Raw genomic sequence first — 18,334 nt, forward strand, 5'->3', positions numbered from 1 at the left:
AATAAAAACATAGAATATAAAAAAAAAACTGAATGAATAACGCTGTTGAATAGTAAAGTTAAAAAGTAGTGATAATCTTTTGCAGTTGAACAAATAAAAAGGAAATATTAGAATTTTTATTGAATCAGTTTAAAAGTTTGAGTTGTTAAAAAAAAAAAAAAATTGAAAATTACTAAATAAACCAAACTGATTGTAGCAGAAAATTTTATTTATTAAAACAGTTAAAAACCTTAACTAAATATTACTTCAAACCTTGAATTAACGTGTAAAAATGTATATTTTACATGATTAAAATATATATAAATGTACGTAGATCATAATTTTCGTAACTCATTGTAAGATCTTTTGTCTTAACGAAGTTGATTAATTGCATTAAAAAAATTACACCATTCTATTCAAATAATTTTTTTTTTATTTTCTTCCAATAAAACAAAATTATATAAAAAAAAAGAAAATTTACAAATCAATACGGCAATCAATTTTTCAATTTGATAACGAAATATTTTCAGATTTATATTTTCTTTATCCGGTTTGAATATGATTAAAATATTTCAATGCACTCTCAGGATATGAATTTACAAAAAAATAAACACAGATAATTTAGGCAAACATAAGACTATAAGATTTTCCAATCTTTATTTTGTAGGAAGGAATCTAAAGCTTTATATCTCAGCGAAATATATATTCAAACATACTCACACACGCGAACACATAACCTAAAAAATAAGGTTAGTTTCTATGAAAATAAAAATTGAATAGGCGTTATAATAAATTAATCGTCTAATTAAATATGAATTTTTATTTAGTTTATTTCTGTTAGATAAATGACAAGTAAATAAATTTATTTTCCGATATATGTTTAAATTCTTTCAATTAAAATTTATGTTTTACTAGCCTATACATAAAGTATTTGTCAATATAAAAAAAATTATTCTGAAAATTTACATACATCATTTTTTAAAGAAAACGTATTACTTGAAGAATCCAATTCTTGTATAATCGTGTAATTTTATGACATTTCATTTTTTAACCTAAATACTTTTACATATTTTAAATTTATTGTGTGTGATTAAAAATTAAAATTAGATCCTCAAAAGAGTACCAGCTCTGTTAACCACTTTGAATTAGAATATTTTTAAATAATACTAATTAAAAATCAGATGCTTTCGTTTACAAGTCGTTTATACAAAAAATAATGCATATTGTACAATTTTAGATGTGGTATTAATGTAAAATTGCAGTTGATATTATTAAAATATTTGATAAGAATTTTTTTTCAGAAAAATCTTTTGTGGTAAAGCACAGATTTTAGAATAAGAGAATAAAATAAATGCAAGGTGGCAAAATTGCTAAAAGAATGCACCCTTCTAAGTAAAATCAACTAGAGGAAGTTTTAAATTAAAACCACAAGTTTTATTAATAAAGGCGGGTCGGGTTGGTTATATTATGAAGATAAGGGTATGTTAATTTCAAAGGCAAATAAAGAGAAGACTGTGCTGTGCTGCCAATTAAGGAATTTGCAAGGATGAATAGGACAGAGTTTTGCTAGGTTGAGTACGAAAAGAGAAAGGGAGATGGACTGGAAAAGAGAATTCTAGAATGAGATAAAAAGAGATGAAGCGATAAACTAAGAGAGATCTGTGGGCTCTAACGAGATCGAGCGGCATGGGAAAAAATGAAAACTTCTGCTCTTCTATTCCCACTGGATATGGACTCAAGAGCACAGAATGAGGATGCAATGAAAGTTGCTGCTTCTTTGTGCTTTTATTTTCAGTTGGTTTTAAAGGGCAGGACTAATAGTCCCTTAGCTCTAGGAGACCTTTTGTTACCTAAGGTGCGGCTAACAGCTTACCCTAGATTACTTCCAACCGTGCAGAAATATACACAATCCTAACGTGAGCATTCCATCATAATGCAAGTTAATTTTGCAGCTTTAAATAGGAAATAAATATTCCTTATATATACCTTTTGGTTTTATAAATTTAAAGCTTTCTCTCGATTTACTCTCATCCATCTTACTTTGTATTTTATGGTAGAAAAGTAACTTATTCTTCCCTTACAATAGATAACTTAATATAAATTATAAATTGCAGTATTTAATTTTATAGATTTTTAGACGCTTACTAAAATACATATACACATTTTTTATAAAGAAAAGTACATAAAATTTTATTTCATTAATATCTTCTAATATTTTTTCTTTTTTTTATTGTTATAAATTATTATTTATATTATTTTTTTTATTAATCACAGGTTAATAATAATTAATAAATCAATATATTTAAACTAAAAAAAAATAAAGTTAAAAAGAAAAAGGAGACAAAGTCAGATTTGAACCGATGTGCATTGCTCTCGTATGATCCAAATATTTCACTAATTAAAATTTTATTTGGCTATAATTCTGGAACCAATGAAAATAAGTACCACTTATGATATATCGTTGAAAAGCTGTAAATGAGGGCTTATTACTGCACTTAAGAAAAAGTCCAAAATCCAAATTTTTTAGACACTTTTGATCAACTCGATTGCAATGAAAATGGGAGGTGCACAACTAGATTTTACAACTGACTGTCCTATATCCAAAATTTCAACATCCTACGGCCAATCTTTTTTGAGTTATTCGAGATACATACGTACAGACGTCATGCCAAAACCAGTCAAAATGGATTCAGCAATCATAAAAATGGATATTTCCGTTGAAATATGATAACCGAAATTTATCACGATCACAATACTTCCTTTACTTCGTACAAGGAAGTAATAAAAAATAATAATCATTTTAAAGATTTCACACAGAAACATTTCATATATTTTACTTCAGTTACACTATGCATTCAGATTATCATTTGATTTAGTCTTCAAACACCAAAAATAATATTCACACACCAAAAAAAAACAAGTTGATCGCAATAACGACAATTTTGGCCTACAATTCAATTTACTTAAAGTCGTCTTGATTTACTTAAGAATCAAGAAAAAGATTCACAAATTTAGTAAGTCTCTAATCAAAACATACCCAATCTCTTTCTGCTCTGGTCCGCTTTTGGGACCATCCCATATCGCTACTCAATCACAGAGTTTTCCATACATCCATCTCAGCTAATCGGAGTTCGATGCCTAAACGTCTATCTTGGCGAAGCAAGCACCTAGGCGAGCCCCCTGGCCATCCGGGGGTTGCTAATAAGTGGTTGATCTTTTTTTTAGAAATATACTGATTGAATTTGAAAAGATATATCCTTTTAATATAAATAAATTAAATATTCAATACGCACATCGTTGTCATTACAGTGATTAAACTACTTAAAATATGATTTAAGAAAAAAAATTTACTGTAGCATTGTGAAATTTATATTTCTGATTTATTAATTTATGACATCAAACTTGTTAAACAGTTCTAATACATTGTACGACGAACTAACTGTAGTTCATCGTAGAGACTATTGCACCGACTTAAACTGATCAGAGAAGTTTCTTGACCTAAAATTTCCATAAGTGACAGAATAGAGCTCTAGTGACGATAAATTAAACTAATTCTACCCATTATTCAGATTAATCTCGCTGATAAGGCCTTCATATTTAGAACATATAATGGATTCTGCTCATCTGACCACAGTCCTAGCTAAACTGAAATATTTTTAGAAATAAAGTGTTTTATATGCGTTCATTCTGATAAGTATAACTTTTTCCAAGTATTACATCAATTATTGATTTTATAATAATAAAATATTATAATTATAAGATATTATTTAGTTAAACCTGTAAACCAATATTGTTGGCTTTTTTTAACATCTATTGATAAAAATTTGTGATAGTGTATAACAAAATTTTTAGATTTTACTCACATAATTTATTACGATGTTATAACTAAAGGTATAATGAGACAGGGACAATACTTTCCCCTTATTTTGCGATCAATAAGCTATTGTGAAAAAAATAATAGGTATTGCATAATAGGTTTTTGTATCATTTTAAATTAAATTATTACTATTAGACACATGAATTCATATATCATTTATTTATTTAAAATTAAATATTTTATTAAAAATAAAATATTATTATACGGTTAAAAGGTTTCCAAACTCACAATTTTACTTCAGTCAGCACATGTGACTCCCTCCAGAGAAGGGAGCGCATTACTTTCTCCAAATACTAGGGCCCCGGAAGACGCTGTTAGGCCGAAAGGCGCTAGCACCGAAAGGACTTCAGTGGACGAACTGAAGGAGAATTACGCCGGGAGTACGAAGTTCGTATGCGCCTAGTCTCCCACGATCAGCCCCGGTCAATTAATTCGTATCGGTCTAAAGGACCGGAATGCATAAACCAACTTCGTCCATAAATAAAACATAAAAATCTATAACCTCCACTAAAAAAATAATGATCCGACCGATAAAAGAAAGATACAGCAGCAAGGGACATTTATCCATCCATGGTTTAGATTTTACATCAGTTAATATAATTTACTTTAATTTTTAAATTATTATCTTCTTTAAAATTTCGATTTCCTTAAAGTTACTATTTTTATTATTTACATTCCGGTAAATCAAACGTCGTACACTGCTGTCTTTTGTTAGTACCCAATTGTCCAATTTACTATTTATTATCAGAATGTACGGATATTTTTATCAGAAATTTAAGTAGATTTACACATGCATATCTGTACCTATAAAGCAACCTGCCCAGACTAACCAATTCATCAATGCCCAGCAAAAACTACTGAAGATAAATTTATGAAAATTTGTATACATGTTCTTCTTACGGTGTAAGTACACAAAAAGAAATATTTTTTGAATTCCCAGTTAAAAAGGATTAAAACTGAGTACAATGAAATTTACTTTTTTCCCCCCAGTAACAAATGAAGAAATCAACTTGGATTTTTTGTGTGTAATCTTTATGTAAAAATTTAAAAAACAATTTAAAGAATTTATAAAATTCCAAATTTAAAGGGTTAAAATGGATTTTGAATATTTTTAAAACCAAGTTATTTTTTTATTAATTCTCACTAAAAAATCAAGATATCAACATAATTTTTGGTGTGTATGATTTTCATATAAATAACTAAAAAAAAAACAAACAGTTTTTAGACTTTTTCGAGATACAATCTTGAAAGGGGGTGAAGAAAGGTAAAAAAAAAAATTGAATAATGAATTAATTTTTTCCATTTCCAACAATACTAAACTAGGTATTCACTAGATTGGGGCTTGGAAATACTTTTCAGGTAAATATTTAAAACTATTTTCCAGTTTTTTTTCGAGATCTAGTGGTTCGACGGTATAACGGAGTGGCGGCTCAACTAAAATAGCTACTGTTGCTGTACGTGTGACATGACTGGCTGCAACTGCCTCCGGTTACTTGACAAGAAAAAAAAATTAAAACTTAAAAAAAAATAACAAACAAATTACGGTTCCCTGTATTGGTGTTTGTCGAGTACGTTAAGAACCGGGTAAAATACATTTTTACTCGTAGGAAGTAAGGTAACCAGTTTAAATATTTTTAAGATAGAGGATGACTGTTTTGAAACCTACATTCATAGTTCGCTCAAAGTTTTGGGTCCTGTATTTACCAGACAGTTGCTCTGAAGAAATTACAGTACACTGATATTTTTTATAAACTAAACAGGCTTTATTTGTATTTAACATTATTTTTCTGACAAATATGAGTTTAATGAACAAAGTGATGTCGAATAGGCAGAGCCCTCTAGCTAGACTACATAAATATCCCCTAACCACGACGGTTATAAAACGCAAGTAACCGTAAAGCATGGGCGAAGCCAGGATGGGAATGTACTATTTTTACAGGCTAGCAAACATTATTCTGAAATATATTTAAAAAACATTTTCGAAATTTTTTTAATTTAAAATTTTTAGAGTGCCAAGGTGAACAGCGTATCGTCTCAACCAACACAGCCACTGCCACTAATACTGTCCGAGACGCGACTGGCTGCATCTGCCTACGGTTACATGATTAAAAATATAAAAAATTATTAACCGCAACGGGAAGTGCAAATAAACAGGTAGCTCAAGCGAGCCGCAACGGGGGATGCTAGATGCTTCTCTCTCTCGCTCTCTCTCTCTCTCGTGTGTGTGTGTGTGTGTGTGTGTGTGTGTGTGTGTATGTGTGTGTGTGTGTGTGTGTGTGTGTGTGTATGTGTGTATGTGTGTGTGTGTGTGTGTGTGTGTGTGTGTGTGTGTGTGTGTGTGTGTGTGTGTGTGTGTGTGTGTGTGTGTGTGTGTAAATTATGATTTAATAATACGTTGCTTTACTTACAACAACAGGGAGTTCAATTAATTTATTTTTTACATTTCAACATCTAAAATTTTATCTGTGTCATCATACCATGGTTAAAGAACATACACCTGTTGGTTTAACATAATATAATCTTAAACAGTCTACTACTGACGACAGCTTAATATTATTTGAGATGCAAGTTTAAAAATGAGGATGTATTCAAAAGATTGAATATGAGAGGATAGCTAAGACTGCTAAGTTGAAAAACAGGAGTAAATCAAGTTTTTCAAGTATCCAGAGAAGTTTTGATATTCCTATTTCATACGGCATATTCATAGAACTGAGGTCCAGATCAAAAGAGAACCTCATGGTTGAAAAATGAAAGACAGTTTTTTCCGAATAAATGGATTTTTTTATTCGATTCGAATGTGACATAAAGAAAAACAAAGGAAATATTTTTTTTAAAATTAATATAGATTTTGACAACAGTTTTTTAAGAACAGATTTACTTTAAAAGGTAATTATTGCAAATATAATTAAACGGAAAAACTATTATAACTACAAAAAAAAATTTATTGTAATATAGGATTTCAGACTAACAACTTTTACGAAAAAGTTAAACAAAAATATGCTTTTACGAGTACAGTAATTTCTTTTAATATTGTACAAAAATTAATTTATTTAAATACATAATAAAAAAGAGGATTAATATTATTGATGTTAATAGTATATAATATAAAAGTTCTGTACTGTAGTCAAATACATAATATTATTCAATGGAAATTAATAATTTCGTTTATTACCTCTACTAATCTTACGACGATAATTTTCTTATATTTATAACAGTTTTATTATTGGTAAATTTGTCTTATTTTTACTATTACATTCGTTAATTTATAAGAAGTTTCTTGTATAGTGTGTAATAATTTATGGAGATAAATTAAAATTTATTACAAAAATTATTGTAATTTCCCACTTAAAATTTCTTCAAATCTTTATATGTTTTTCTTTTTTCTTTATATATAAATATATATACATATTATTTAAGGGAGTTATTTATTTAAATTTGTAATTTTAGATGACATCTAAGAAAAATTTAAAACTATGTATGTTATTAAAACCTCGGGAAATTTACAATTAACTGCAATATACACTAAATGATTCTTTCAATTAATTTTTTTTATAAGAGTAATAATAAAAATAATATTGTGGTAATTATGACTAAACCTTTAAAAATATATTTATATATAGTATAACATAAATAAAGTTTCATTATTGAGTTTAGCTTTTATTGTGTTATTTAGTTGCTAAGCGAAGGATGAAATCAATTTGAATTTACTTGGAATAAGTCGATTGACATGAGAAAGTTACTGTCCCAGTACAAAGCTGTAAAACCTCGTAAAGAGGGATTTATTGGCAGAAACAACATCTCATAATTCTGTTTGTCTGTTACAGACGGTGCCTGGCTTGTTACGCTTTTGGTTCGTGAAGTGAATCCTGGTGAAGATCGATTCTGCTCATTTTTGGCCGGAAAGAAGCTTAGACTTCCAAGGACAAATGATTTCAGCCTACTAAAGCAGAAAAAAAAACACACGAAATACATTTAAACAAGAAAATAAAAAAGGAATAAACAACTTGGAATTGTTTCTGTATGATTAAGATGAATCGTTTAACTGATTAGTATTTGGTCGACGGAGAAATATTCCTTTAATAAATTTTTTTATTCTATTGAAAGAAAAGCATGATTTTTATCAGATGACTTCTATTGAAAATTGAAAAAAAAAAGTTATTTTATTTTTTTTTACATAACGATCTTCGTTCATAGTTTTTTCATTCATCACTGAGATAGAAGATGTAGATTCGTTATCCATAATTGAACTTTTAAAATCTCTTTGACAAACAGACTACAGTTTTTATGAAATCTACATACGATAATTTCTTAATTCTTATAGACAGAAAAGAAAATGCAAGAGAATGTTAGAATGAAAATAAAATTAAATTATTATGGACACACTGTCGAAAAAAATTGAAATTAAAAATTAATCATTGCCGATAATGCTGTGGAGTATAATAATATTGTTAGGAGTAATAGGGCGATCCCTAACCTGTCCGATATCCTGTATCTGTAAATGGAAAGGAGGTAAACAAACGGTAGAATGTATGAACAAAAGTTTAATTACAATACCGGATGGTATGGATCAAGGTACACAAGTACTAGACTTTTCAGGGAACAATTTACAACACCTACCACGAGAAAGATTTCAAAGGATGGGTCTAATAAATTTACAAAAAATATTTTTATCAAGATGCAGAATCATCCAAATAGATGATAGATCTTTTAAAGGATTAACAAATTTAGTAGATCTCGATCTGTCAGACAATCTTATAACAACAATACCGACAGAAACATTTTACGATTATCCATCGCTTATGAGGCTCACGTTAAATGGAAATTCTATAAAGGAATTAAAAAGTGGTGCTTTTCAACCGCTTTCGTTTTTAACAAATCTTGATCTAAATAATTGCCAAATTGAAAGAATAGAAGATGGGGCGTTTGTTGGCCTAGATAATCTAGAATGGTTAAAACTTGATAATAATAAAATAACAAGAATAGAAGGTAATCAGATATTACCAGAGACATTACACGGTATCGATTTACATCACAATCCTTGGTATTGTGACTGTAAGCTTCTTGATTTACGAGCATGGTTGCTGAATTATAATGTACCGCATACTGTAGAACCTAAATGTAATGGACCACAAAGATTAAAAGGTTATACGGTTCGTAGCCTTGAGATCGATGATCTGGCTTGTTTACCTGACGTTACACCTACGACTTTGTACTTAGAAATTGCTGAGGGTAAGAATGTTTCATTAATTTGCCGTGTATCAGCAACACCTGAAGCTAGAGTATCTTGGTGGTTTCAAGGTAACGTACTTCAGAATGATTCAATGATAGCTCCGGGTTTACATCTTTATTATTATATTGAAGAAGGAACAACCGAAAAGAAGAGTGAACTTTTTATTTTTAATACAAATATAGAAGACAACGGCACGTTTGTATGCGTTGCTGAAAATCCAGCTGGAAGATCACAGTCGAATTATACTATCAGAATCGTTCTCAAAGAAGAACCGGTCGTAGGGCTTGCTGTATTTCCATACGAATACGTGATTATTATTTCCGCTGCTGTATCGGTCTTAGCTTTGATGATTTTTGTGACGATCGCTCTGTGTTTTATAAGGTGTCGTAGACAAAGAAAGAGACGAAGGAAGAAAGAAAGGAGTAAAGAAGTGGCGCTTCAGATGCCTCAACAATTTTCAAAGTCGGCGGGTTCTCGTGAAAGTTCAGAGCATATTACAAGACTGGGAACTTCTGCGGCAAATACGATACCGGCAAAAGCAAATGGTTCTATAGTAATATCCGAGAGACAGCCTCATGAAATGCTTTTATATTCTACAGGGGGAGGAGGTGTATTAGTACTACCAAACAATCACGGTTGTACATCATACGGCAGCCCGACATCTCTTAGAAATTATCCTTTAGAACAAAATCCTGATCTTATAAATGACATGGAATCGGTTAACAAAGAAAGAAGAACAGTAAAACCCAGAAGCGAAGAAAAAGATTCTGCTACAGGAGAATGTAAAGAAGCAATGGAAAGCATTATGGAAGAGCCGAGTTGGAGAGATGAACGTTACAAAACAAACATGGTAGCCATGCCCAGAGGAGTAACAGGAAGTAGGGAAATATATCAACAGCAACATCTCACAGCAGATGTTCATTTATCACCTAGCAAATTCATCGGAAATGATGGTTATCCGGTGGATTATGGACTGCCAAAAGTAGGTTCCCATTTTCCAGTCATGGTGCCCGCTGCAGCGTTTTACAGGACTCTTCCACACAAGTCATCAAGACACACAGCAGCAAATCCTGGTGCTAGGTAAGCGATTTATCTTATTTTCAGTCCTATAATTTGCATTATACTTTCCTACATATAGTAAAGAATTTGTAATTTGTTGGCAATTCAAAAACTCGTATTAAAATCTAGTTTAACAATTACTACTTGCATTTGCAGGTAATTTAAAATATGTATCTTACATAGAAAAAGTCAAATTATGGATAAATTTAGAAAAATTAACGCGCGCGCGCGCGCGCGCGCGCGAGTGTGTGTGTGTGTGTGCGCGCGTGCGTGTAGAATTGATTAGGTTGTTAAAAATATATCTCTTATGAGGAATAAATTTTTTTATAAGTTGTTTACATCAAAAATTAATTTAAATGTCAGGAAAAGATTTTTGAAAGTGTATGTTTGGAGTGTCGCTTTATATGGAAGTGAAACTTGGACAATCGGAGTATCTGAGAAGAAAAGGTTAGAAGCTTTTGAAATGTGGTGCTATAGGAGAATGTTAAAAATCAGATGGGTGGATAAAGTGACAAATGAGGAGGTATTGCGGCAAATAGATGAAGAAAGAAGCATTTGGACTTAAAAGAAGAGACAGACTTATAGGCCACATACTAAGGCATCCTGGAATAGTCGCTTTAATTTTGGAAGGACAGGTAGAAGGGAAAAATTGTGTAGGCAGGCCACGTTTGGAATATGTAAAACAAATTGTTAGGGATGTAGGATGTAGAGGGTATACTGAAATGAAACGACTAGCACTAGATAGGGAATCTTGGAGAGCTGCATCAAACCAGTCAAATGACTGAAGACAAAAAAAAAAAGAAGAGGAATAAAGTAGATATTTATACAAAATTGTTGGTTTTAATTTTCTTTTAGAACAGTTCATAAAAATAAATAAAAGACAAAAAAAGGACAACTAGTAAACAAACAAGTACACGTACAGACAGAAGTGTTTACACTTAAACATAAAATTATTTCAAACGGACTATTGATAATTTCAGTATTTATGTAAAACATCAAAGCGTTTAAAATTGTTTAAAAATTCATAAATACATGACTTAAAAGTGCTAGTAGTATAAACATACAAACAAAGCATTATCTCGTTTTGTTTAATATCAATTCAAACACTAGTTGCAAGAAATTTGTATTCAATCAGTTAGAAAACTATTCAAAACTTTCATATGTTTATGTACATACTTATATTACATTTCATTTCCAAATTTTTCGATGTACACAACATGCACGTGGATTATTCGTATTTAACAAAAGTAAAAAACATTCTGAAAAAATAAAACACTAATATTATTATTAGTGCACAATTTAGAACACACAGATTGCATGAATTACAACAACATTATACCTTTTCTGTTATTAGGAATACCTATTTATTTATTTACTGTTGTAAAGTATAACTATGTAGAAAAAAAATTAATTTTAAATGATGGGGTACAAGAGAATTTTTTCTCATTTATTCTGACAACTTCTGTTAGATTTATTCAGATACTGTTTACTTAAAGTAAGATACTTAAAGTTTAAAACTAAAAATTATAAGGAAAAGTTACCTAATTAAAAGTTATGAGGAACTGAAAATTCAATACGGCAATAACTTCTGGAAGAAAAAATAAAATAGATTTAGATAAATAAAAGTCTCACATTTAAAAAATACATAATTACATGAACTTTTATATATATTTTTTTTTTACTCGAACATATTTGCAAAGTTTCTATTTAAACACAAACATTGCATTTGTTAACTAGAACAAGAAATTTGAATTATTTTAATATTTATTTCTAGTTCGATATTTTCTCCTAAATAAAAAAAAGAATTTGCTCAAACTGACGAACAGTATCTTAAACAAAACTGTAAGTTTTGTACTTTAAGTACAAAACTTTTTAGTAGTTTTTAGAAATAAAGCGAACAGAAAATTTGAAGCTTCAAAAAATAAAGGGTTGAAAGATATATATTGTAATATAGAAAAGAAAATAGTTTGATGATTAGATAAATGTTTTAGGAAAATTGAGAACTATTTCATAGACATGAAATGTAAAAGAATCTGTATCAAAAAACCATTCTAATAAAAGGTTATAAGTGAAAATATTACAAAAAGAAAAATTCGAATATGACATATCGAGACGTCATAAAGAAATCATGAGTTCAGCAGAGACCTTTCTCCATCATTGAAATTTCATAGAAGCTTTGATGTACCTAAACAGTAAGGCACTAGGAGTAGATGATGACTCGCTATCTAAATTTCTATGTTGTTTGGTAAAGGTAGAATTAAACAGACTGTCCAAAACATAAAAAACTAGAGAAGTTAAATCTTAAAAAATGACAGGTATTTATCAGCTGAAACAAATAACAATAAGTAAAAACCCAAAATCAATTTGACATTCATAATTTGACATAATAATAATTTATAATTTATAATTTGACAATTTGACAATTTGACATAATAATTGAAAGAAAATATCACCATTAAACTTGAAATAGAAGCCTCATTCTGAACGCATTCAAATAGAAAAGCACATGGTTATAAAAAAAGGAATTTTATTCTAAGTTTAATCTTAAAAGCACTCTAAATAGCTTCTGTAAATCTTGAAAAGGTTGTTGTTAAAATAAAGTACTGAAATAAAGAGAATGAAGTTTCTACTTATATTTATAGTTATACTTATATTTTGCTTAAAAAATAATGTACTTGTGATAAAAAAAAAGATCAAAAAAGGCGAATGAGGAAATTAATGAATTGAGGAGTAAGTAATTTATTTCTGCCGCTTTTCAACTTGCGTGTAAAATGAGATGTCAAATACTCAAAAGAAAATTTGCCCAGACAGTCAGAAAATGGAAGGTTTTAAAAATGAATTTCATAAAAGTGTTGAACATTTTCAGATAATGTTTGAAGTGAAGAATTTTGAGATAAATTTTAGTAAAAGAACTGTAAGGTTATTTCTTAATAAAAATATAACTAGATTGTTTGATCATGTATCATATGTATGTCAGTAAGTGTTGTTACTATGAAGGAAAGACTTGTAAGCGATGACAAAGGATAAAAAAACGTACAGAAAATATTTGTGAGAAATATTTGAGGTAAATATTTGGGAAGAAACTAATAGAAAAAGCTGTATGATCAATTATGGCAGAAAAATAAAATAATGAAACTTTTTTCAGCTTTTTACTCATAAAATTCACTTAGTCAAGAAAATAAACAATATTGAATTTACCGATATTTAGTTTTTGAGAAATATTTAAAAAACGTTGCAGTAAAAATAAAATATTATATCGGCTTACAAACTATAAAGGTTCCGCAATATCTTCAAGTAAGGTGCTAATACTATTCATTTTCTTCAAATGGTCTTACGTCCATAGCTCCTTTCAACTGAAAAAATACCCTAAACAATTTTAATGAAACAAAATGTAAATTGTTTAGAATGTATGATCACTTAATTTAGTTTTTTTTTTTTTTTTATTTATAATATTTTTACTACGTTTTAGTAAAATTTTAACTATATATCCCCTCTTACCTCGCGGTTAATTTTATGTTATTTTATTAAATAATTTCCATTGTTTTGTTCTGTTAAGGTATTCCAGAGAAGCAGAATTTCTATCAAAATCGGTTCAACCACCATCTTATGAACATTTCAATCCTGCCGATGTAAGATATACAGTAGAAGGATACCCGTGTGCCCAACCGCAGACAGGGTCGTTGTTTTCTTCCGAACCTCATAATACTTTTACGGACGCTGCAGCACCTTATCACCTACCATCTCCGCCAGCCCAATACAAAGGCGAAGCGACTTGCAATCTTCCACGTGATGCATCAGCGCAATGGCCAGAAACATCTCCAGATACACCCAGAGGTATATCGATTTGTAACGCGGCGGCTCAAACAACCGATGAACATAATAGTTCTACAACAGGCAGTACTAAGACTGGTGATCAAAATCTTTCTCATAATTCTTTACGGCTACAACCTGTACTTACAGAGAGTCCTGATGAAGGATATGAAGGAGAAACAGCTGATTCGACAGATATTTGACGAATTCAGAAATAGCCCGAAGATTCACCAACATCCACAAACGAATAAGTTTATTTAACAGTAAAAATATAATACAGACTTATAAAATTTAAAAAATAAATGAAAGAGTGATGATTCGGGTAAAGAACAATACTAAATTGAAATGTTTTAAACATTTTATATAAAATAATTATTATTAAAATAACAGTAAAACGAGCTTTAGTAATCACGTGTAGCTGAAATCTCTGAAAAATAAAGCTCGGATTTTTTTTACATTTATGAACTGTGTAATAAAAATAAAGATAATTTTATTTAGATTCAATATAAATCCATGAAATATAATCTCAGTGAATATACAACTGTATTTGTTTAGATTATTTTATTTATTTTTATCACAGATTAATTAATTTCAAAAAATACATGCAAAATACAATTGTTTTTATTTTTTATTTTTTTAATTAATTCTAATTTTATTTAAAACCCAGTTGTTAACTGAGAGAACAGTATTGTTGTAAAAATATTTTTTTTTTTTCTGTGCTTAACTTTTAAACCCTGTACTCAGGCAAAATGCAATCAAACACTCGATCAAAATTTATACATGTTGAACAATAAGTTTATTTTCACAATTTTGTTGTAACGTTTTAAATAAATAAAAGCAATATTTTATTACTGTGTATGTTTGTTGAGGATTAATTTAACGGTGGTTTCTTTCGAATTCTTGGCCTAAGTTAGTATCGAAGTAAAAATCTTCTAAACAATATATACCTCATTGCCTTACATGTAGCACAAAAATATTTCTCTTGTTTTCAAGATTTTTTTCAACGCCTAACAAACCAATACAAATGTATATATAATACATATATATACATTTATTTTTATCTACGACTAATATCTGTAATTATTGAAACAAGATATTGTCGATCAAGTAATATCAGGACTTTATCAAAGGGCCTAATAACGTCTAATGAAATATTTTGAAAGTTTTGAATTATTTAATCCCAGCCATAAGAATTTTTAAAGAATCTTTATAACAACATGAACTACGTTATTAGGAATTATGTTACTGATATTTTTGGGTTATTTAATTTTTTTTTTTTTTTTAATTAAGTTTCCTTTATTTGGATATCATTTGTGGTTATCAGAAGATCCTAGCTATGGTACTATAATTTTAGCTAGTATTATGTTCTTATTCTGGTTTTTTGTGTTGATTTTATGAGATAAATGTACAAATTATTATTTATAATTAATTAATACATTACTCCCCAACAAAAAAAATAGCATAAAAACAATACAATACAGAAAGGTTTTACAGCATACAGAATAAAATAGATATATATTTTGAATACACTGAGGCAAAGTTAGGTGAGCTGTTCTACTCACAAACAGAAAATTCGAATTTCAACTTGGCAGTTGGAACGTCACGCTTTGAAAGAAGAGAGTAAAATTAAGAGTTGAGAGAGAACCTAGCTGAAAAAAGTATTATTGTGACCGGACATTCTGTTAAACAAATACTAAAAGAAGAAAATGAGGTGAACCACATAATACAAGAATTAATTAAAGAAATTTATTCATAATTTTCATTTTATTTTTGAAACAATTTCATAATATAAAACAAAAAAGAATTGAAAAATAAATCAGTTCAGTAGTTATTTATACAATCTAAAATTGATCGTTACTGAGGCATAACCTAACGATCATATATTTAGTCAAAAGGTGGTGCGTGATTATATTCAATTTGCGATGAATATAAACCAGTCACGCTATGTATGGTAAGTATGGTATGTATGTACGGTAAGAAGGACCATCTTTACCTCATAATCACTACTAGGTGGAGCTCTTTCTTATCAATCGTTTAGAAAACTGGTTACCATAGATAGCTCTCTAGGAATCGCTTCCCTTCAAAGCTCGTAAATATTAAAGTCGAAGTAAAACAAATTAACACATCATAAGCCACATCCAATGTGTTTTTTGTTAAACTCCACAGAACATTATTACAGACGAAAAGATAAATGATAAGGAAAAGGGTTGATTTAGTGAGAAAGTGGAGGAATGAATAAGAAGGACCTTAAAAGAAAATAAAATAGCCCCATATTAAAGAGCATTTCATTACAGTCTCCCGGCATCTGTATCCATCCTACCCACAATTCCTTAGGGATTGGGGTACCTTTACACAAGATGAGAGCAGCACATATTAGTTTCAATCTAGTTTTATATAAATTAACTCAAATATATGCTCACTACACGTTTTTTTCTCAAGATATAAGTCTCCAGAGAAGAGGCTTAAGTTTTCCTAAGGAAAAATCTGCAAACCAGAAATAGTGTAGCATATTGAAACAACCCCAGAAAATTCACAATGAGTTACGTAGTATTTTTTGTTGCTTCAAGTACGTAAATACTCAAATGCGGCACTGTGTTTGAATGTTTGAATTTTTGTAAGTTTTACCATTTTTAATTAATTCAACTTTGCTGTTTTAATTAAATTGCTAGATTCGTTACTCATGAAAAAGGACTTTTAAAAATAATAAAATGTTAATTGATATGTATAAAATTTAATAAAAAATACAAGAATCAAGTAAATATAATTATGAATTTAAAAAATATATTTTATTTATGCTTGCAGTATACATATAAAAACAGTACGTTGTTAGTTATTTACCAACTGTAATGTAAATAGATGACTGACATAATCAATAGTAACTCCTGAAAACGGAATAAGCATCTCAACAATGAAACAATCACATTCAATGCGTACACAAAATTTGAGAAATGAAGTTGTTTCACATTACTTTTTTCACTAAAATGAATTTATTGTTGCAGACCAGCAAGCGAAACCCATTCAAACTGAGCTGATATTCAGCCCTGCAATACCTTAACTCTATTCACTTTATAAAAATATTTCTAACCTGCCAATGGGAAAATTTTGGTATCTAAGATATACTATATTCATTACAGATATAATAAAGACTAGAATATATTACGAAAGCAACAAAATAATTGATCCTTTATGATGTAGAAAATTACATTAGAAATAATAATTAAACGCATAAATTACGTAAATGTTGTAATATCATCGTAATTTCTGTATGAATTGTTTTTCAATAAAGTTTATTCTTCTTAACTCAAGAAAGTTAAAGTTTATTCTTTACTCAACTTTAGTTAACTACTATAATAGATATATCAAGAAAAATTAATTATTCTTAGTTTTTATAACAATCCACTTCTTTAATGTGTTGAACCAATTGATTTTTTCTTTAACCGAGTAAATCGGAATAATTTTATAAATAGTATATTTTATTAAATTATACGATGGTGTAAATGACAAGACATCTTCAACAGAACTCTTAAATTATACTTTTATGTAAAACTACTTTCTAATATTATACTACACGATAAAACATACTAAAAATTAATTTTCTCCTAAATATATATAATTTCATTATATAATGAAATTTCCCTTTCATTATAAATTAAAACTTGAAATTTGCAACGTATTTTAGTTGCGTGAGAACGATTGCATTATGTAATGATTAAGTTTGAAGTAGATAGTGTAAAAATTAGTTCTGTAACCCTCCAATGTAGGCAGTAACAAATTTTATAATATATTATACGTTTACAACTATAAGTGTAGTTCACTAACGATTTAAAGTATATACATTTAATTTTTTTACTAATGCCCTTTATAACTTTATTTTTTTTTTTTTTAAATTAAACAACCTTTCTCTTAATACAAAAATGTTTAATTTATTTTTGTAAATACTGTCATTTCAGAAATTAGTTAACAGATTTTTTAAAAAAAATAGCGTTTCAACTTGATTGCATCACATAAAATTAGGTGTTTATTGAAAAAAAATATTTTTTTTTTTTTTATTTTAATTCAATTTTTGGGTTTATCTGATAAGATTTGAATTGTTTTTAAAATGAAAATTAAAAAATTCTCTAAGATAACATTAGTAATAAAAAGAAAATGAAGGCGCTACTAGAAACAGTCTACACAGAGATGATAAATTTCAAATTTGTTTTACAATGTCAAGGTACTTTCGTATTAATATATATAGTCTAAAAATAATATCTGAAATTGTAACAATTTTAATCAATGATGATTATTATGTATTGTCTGATATCGATTAACTAACAATAGTGGATAAAATTTGGTTGTTTACTCACAAAGAATCAAACAAAAAAATCGTTTCAGTTAAT

The 18,334-nt window shown here is 28.8% G+C and overlaps 1 protein-coding gene across 1 annotated transcript in view; it reads left to right on the forward strand.

The window, feature by feature from the left end:
- Window positions 1–14,871, forward strand: part of kek2 (leucine-rich repeat, immunoglobulin-like domain-containing kekkon 2 protein) — a 537,340-nt gene extending 522,469 nt beyond the window's left edge. The window contains exons 4-5 of the mRNA XM_075369227.1: window positions 7,681–10,166; window positions 13,702–14,871. Coding sequence (XP_075225342.1) covers window positions 8,281–10,166; window positions 13,702–14,158 — 2,343 coding nt within the window. The 5' untranslated portion in view covers window positions 7,681–8,280 and the 3' untranslated portion in view covers window positions 14,159–14,871. The remainder of the gene's footprint in view (window positions 1–7,680; window positions 10,167–13,701) is intronic.
- The last annotated feature ends 3,463 nt before the right edge of the window (window positions 14,872–18,334 follow it).

The sequence above is a fragment of the Lycorma delicatula genome, chromosome 6 (genome assembly GCF_047948215.1).
Source record: "Lycorma delicatula isolate Av1 chromosome 6, ASM4794821v1, whole genome shotgun sequence".
Taxonomy (NCBI): Eukaryota; Metazoa; Arthropoda; class Insecta; order Hemiptera; family Fulgoridae; genus Lycorma; species Lycorma delicatula.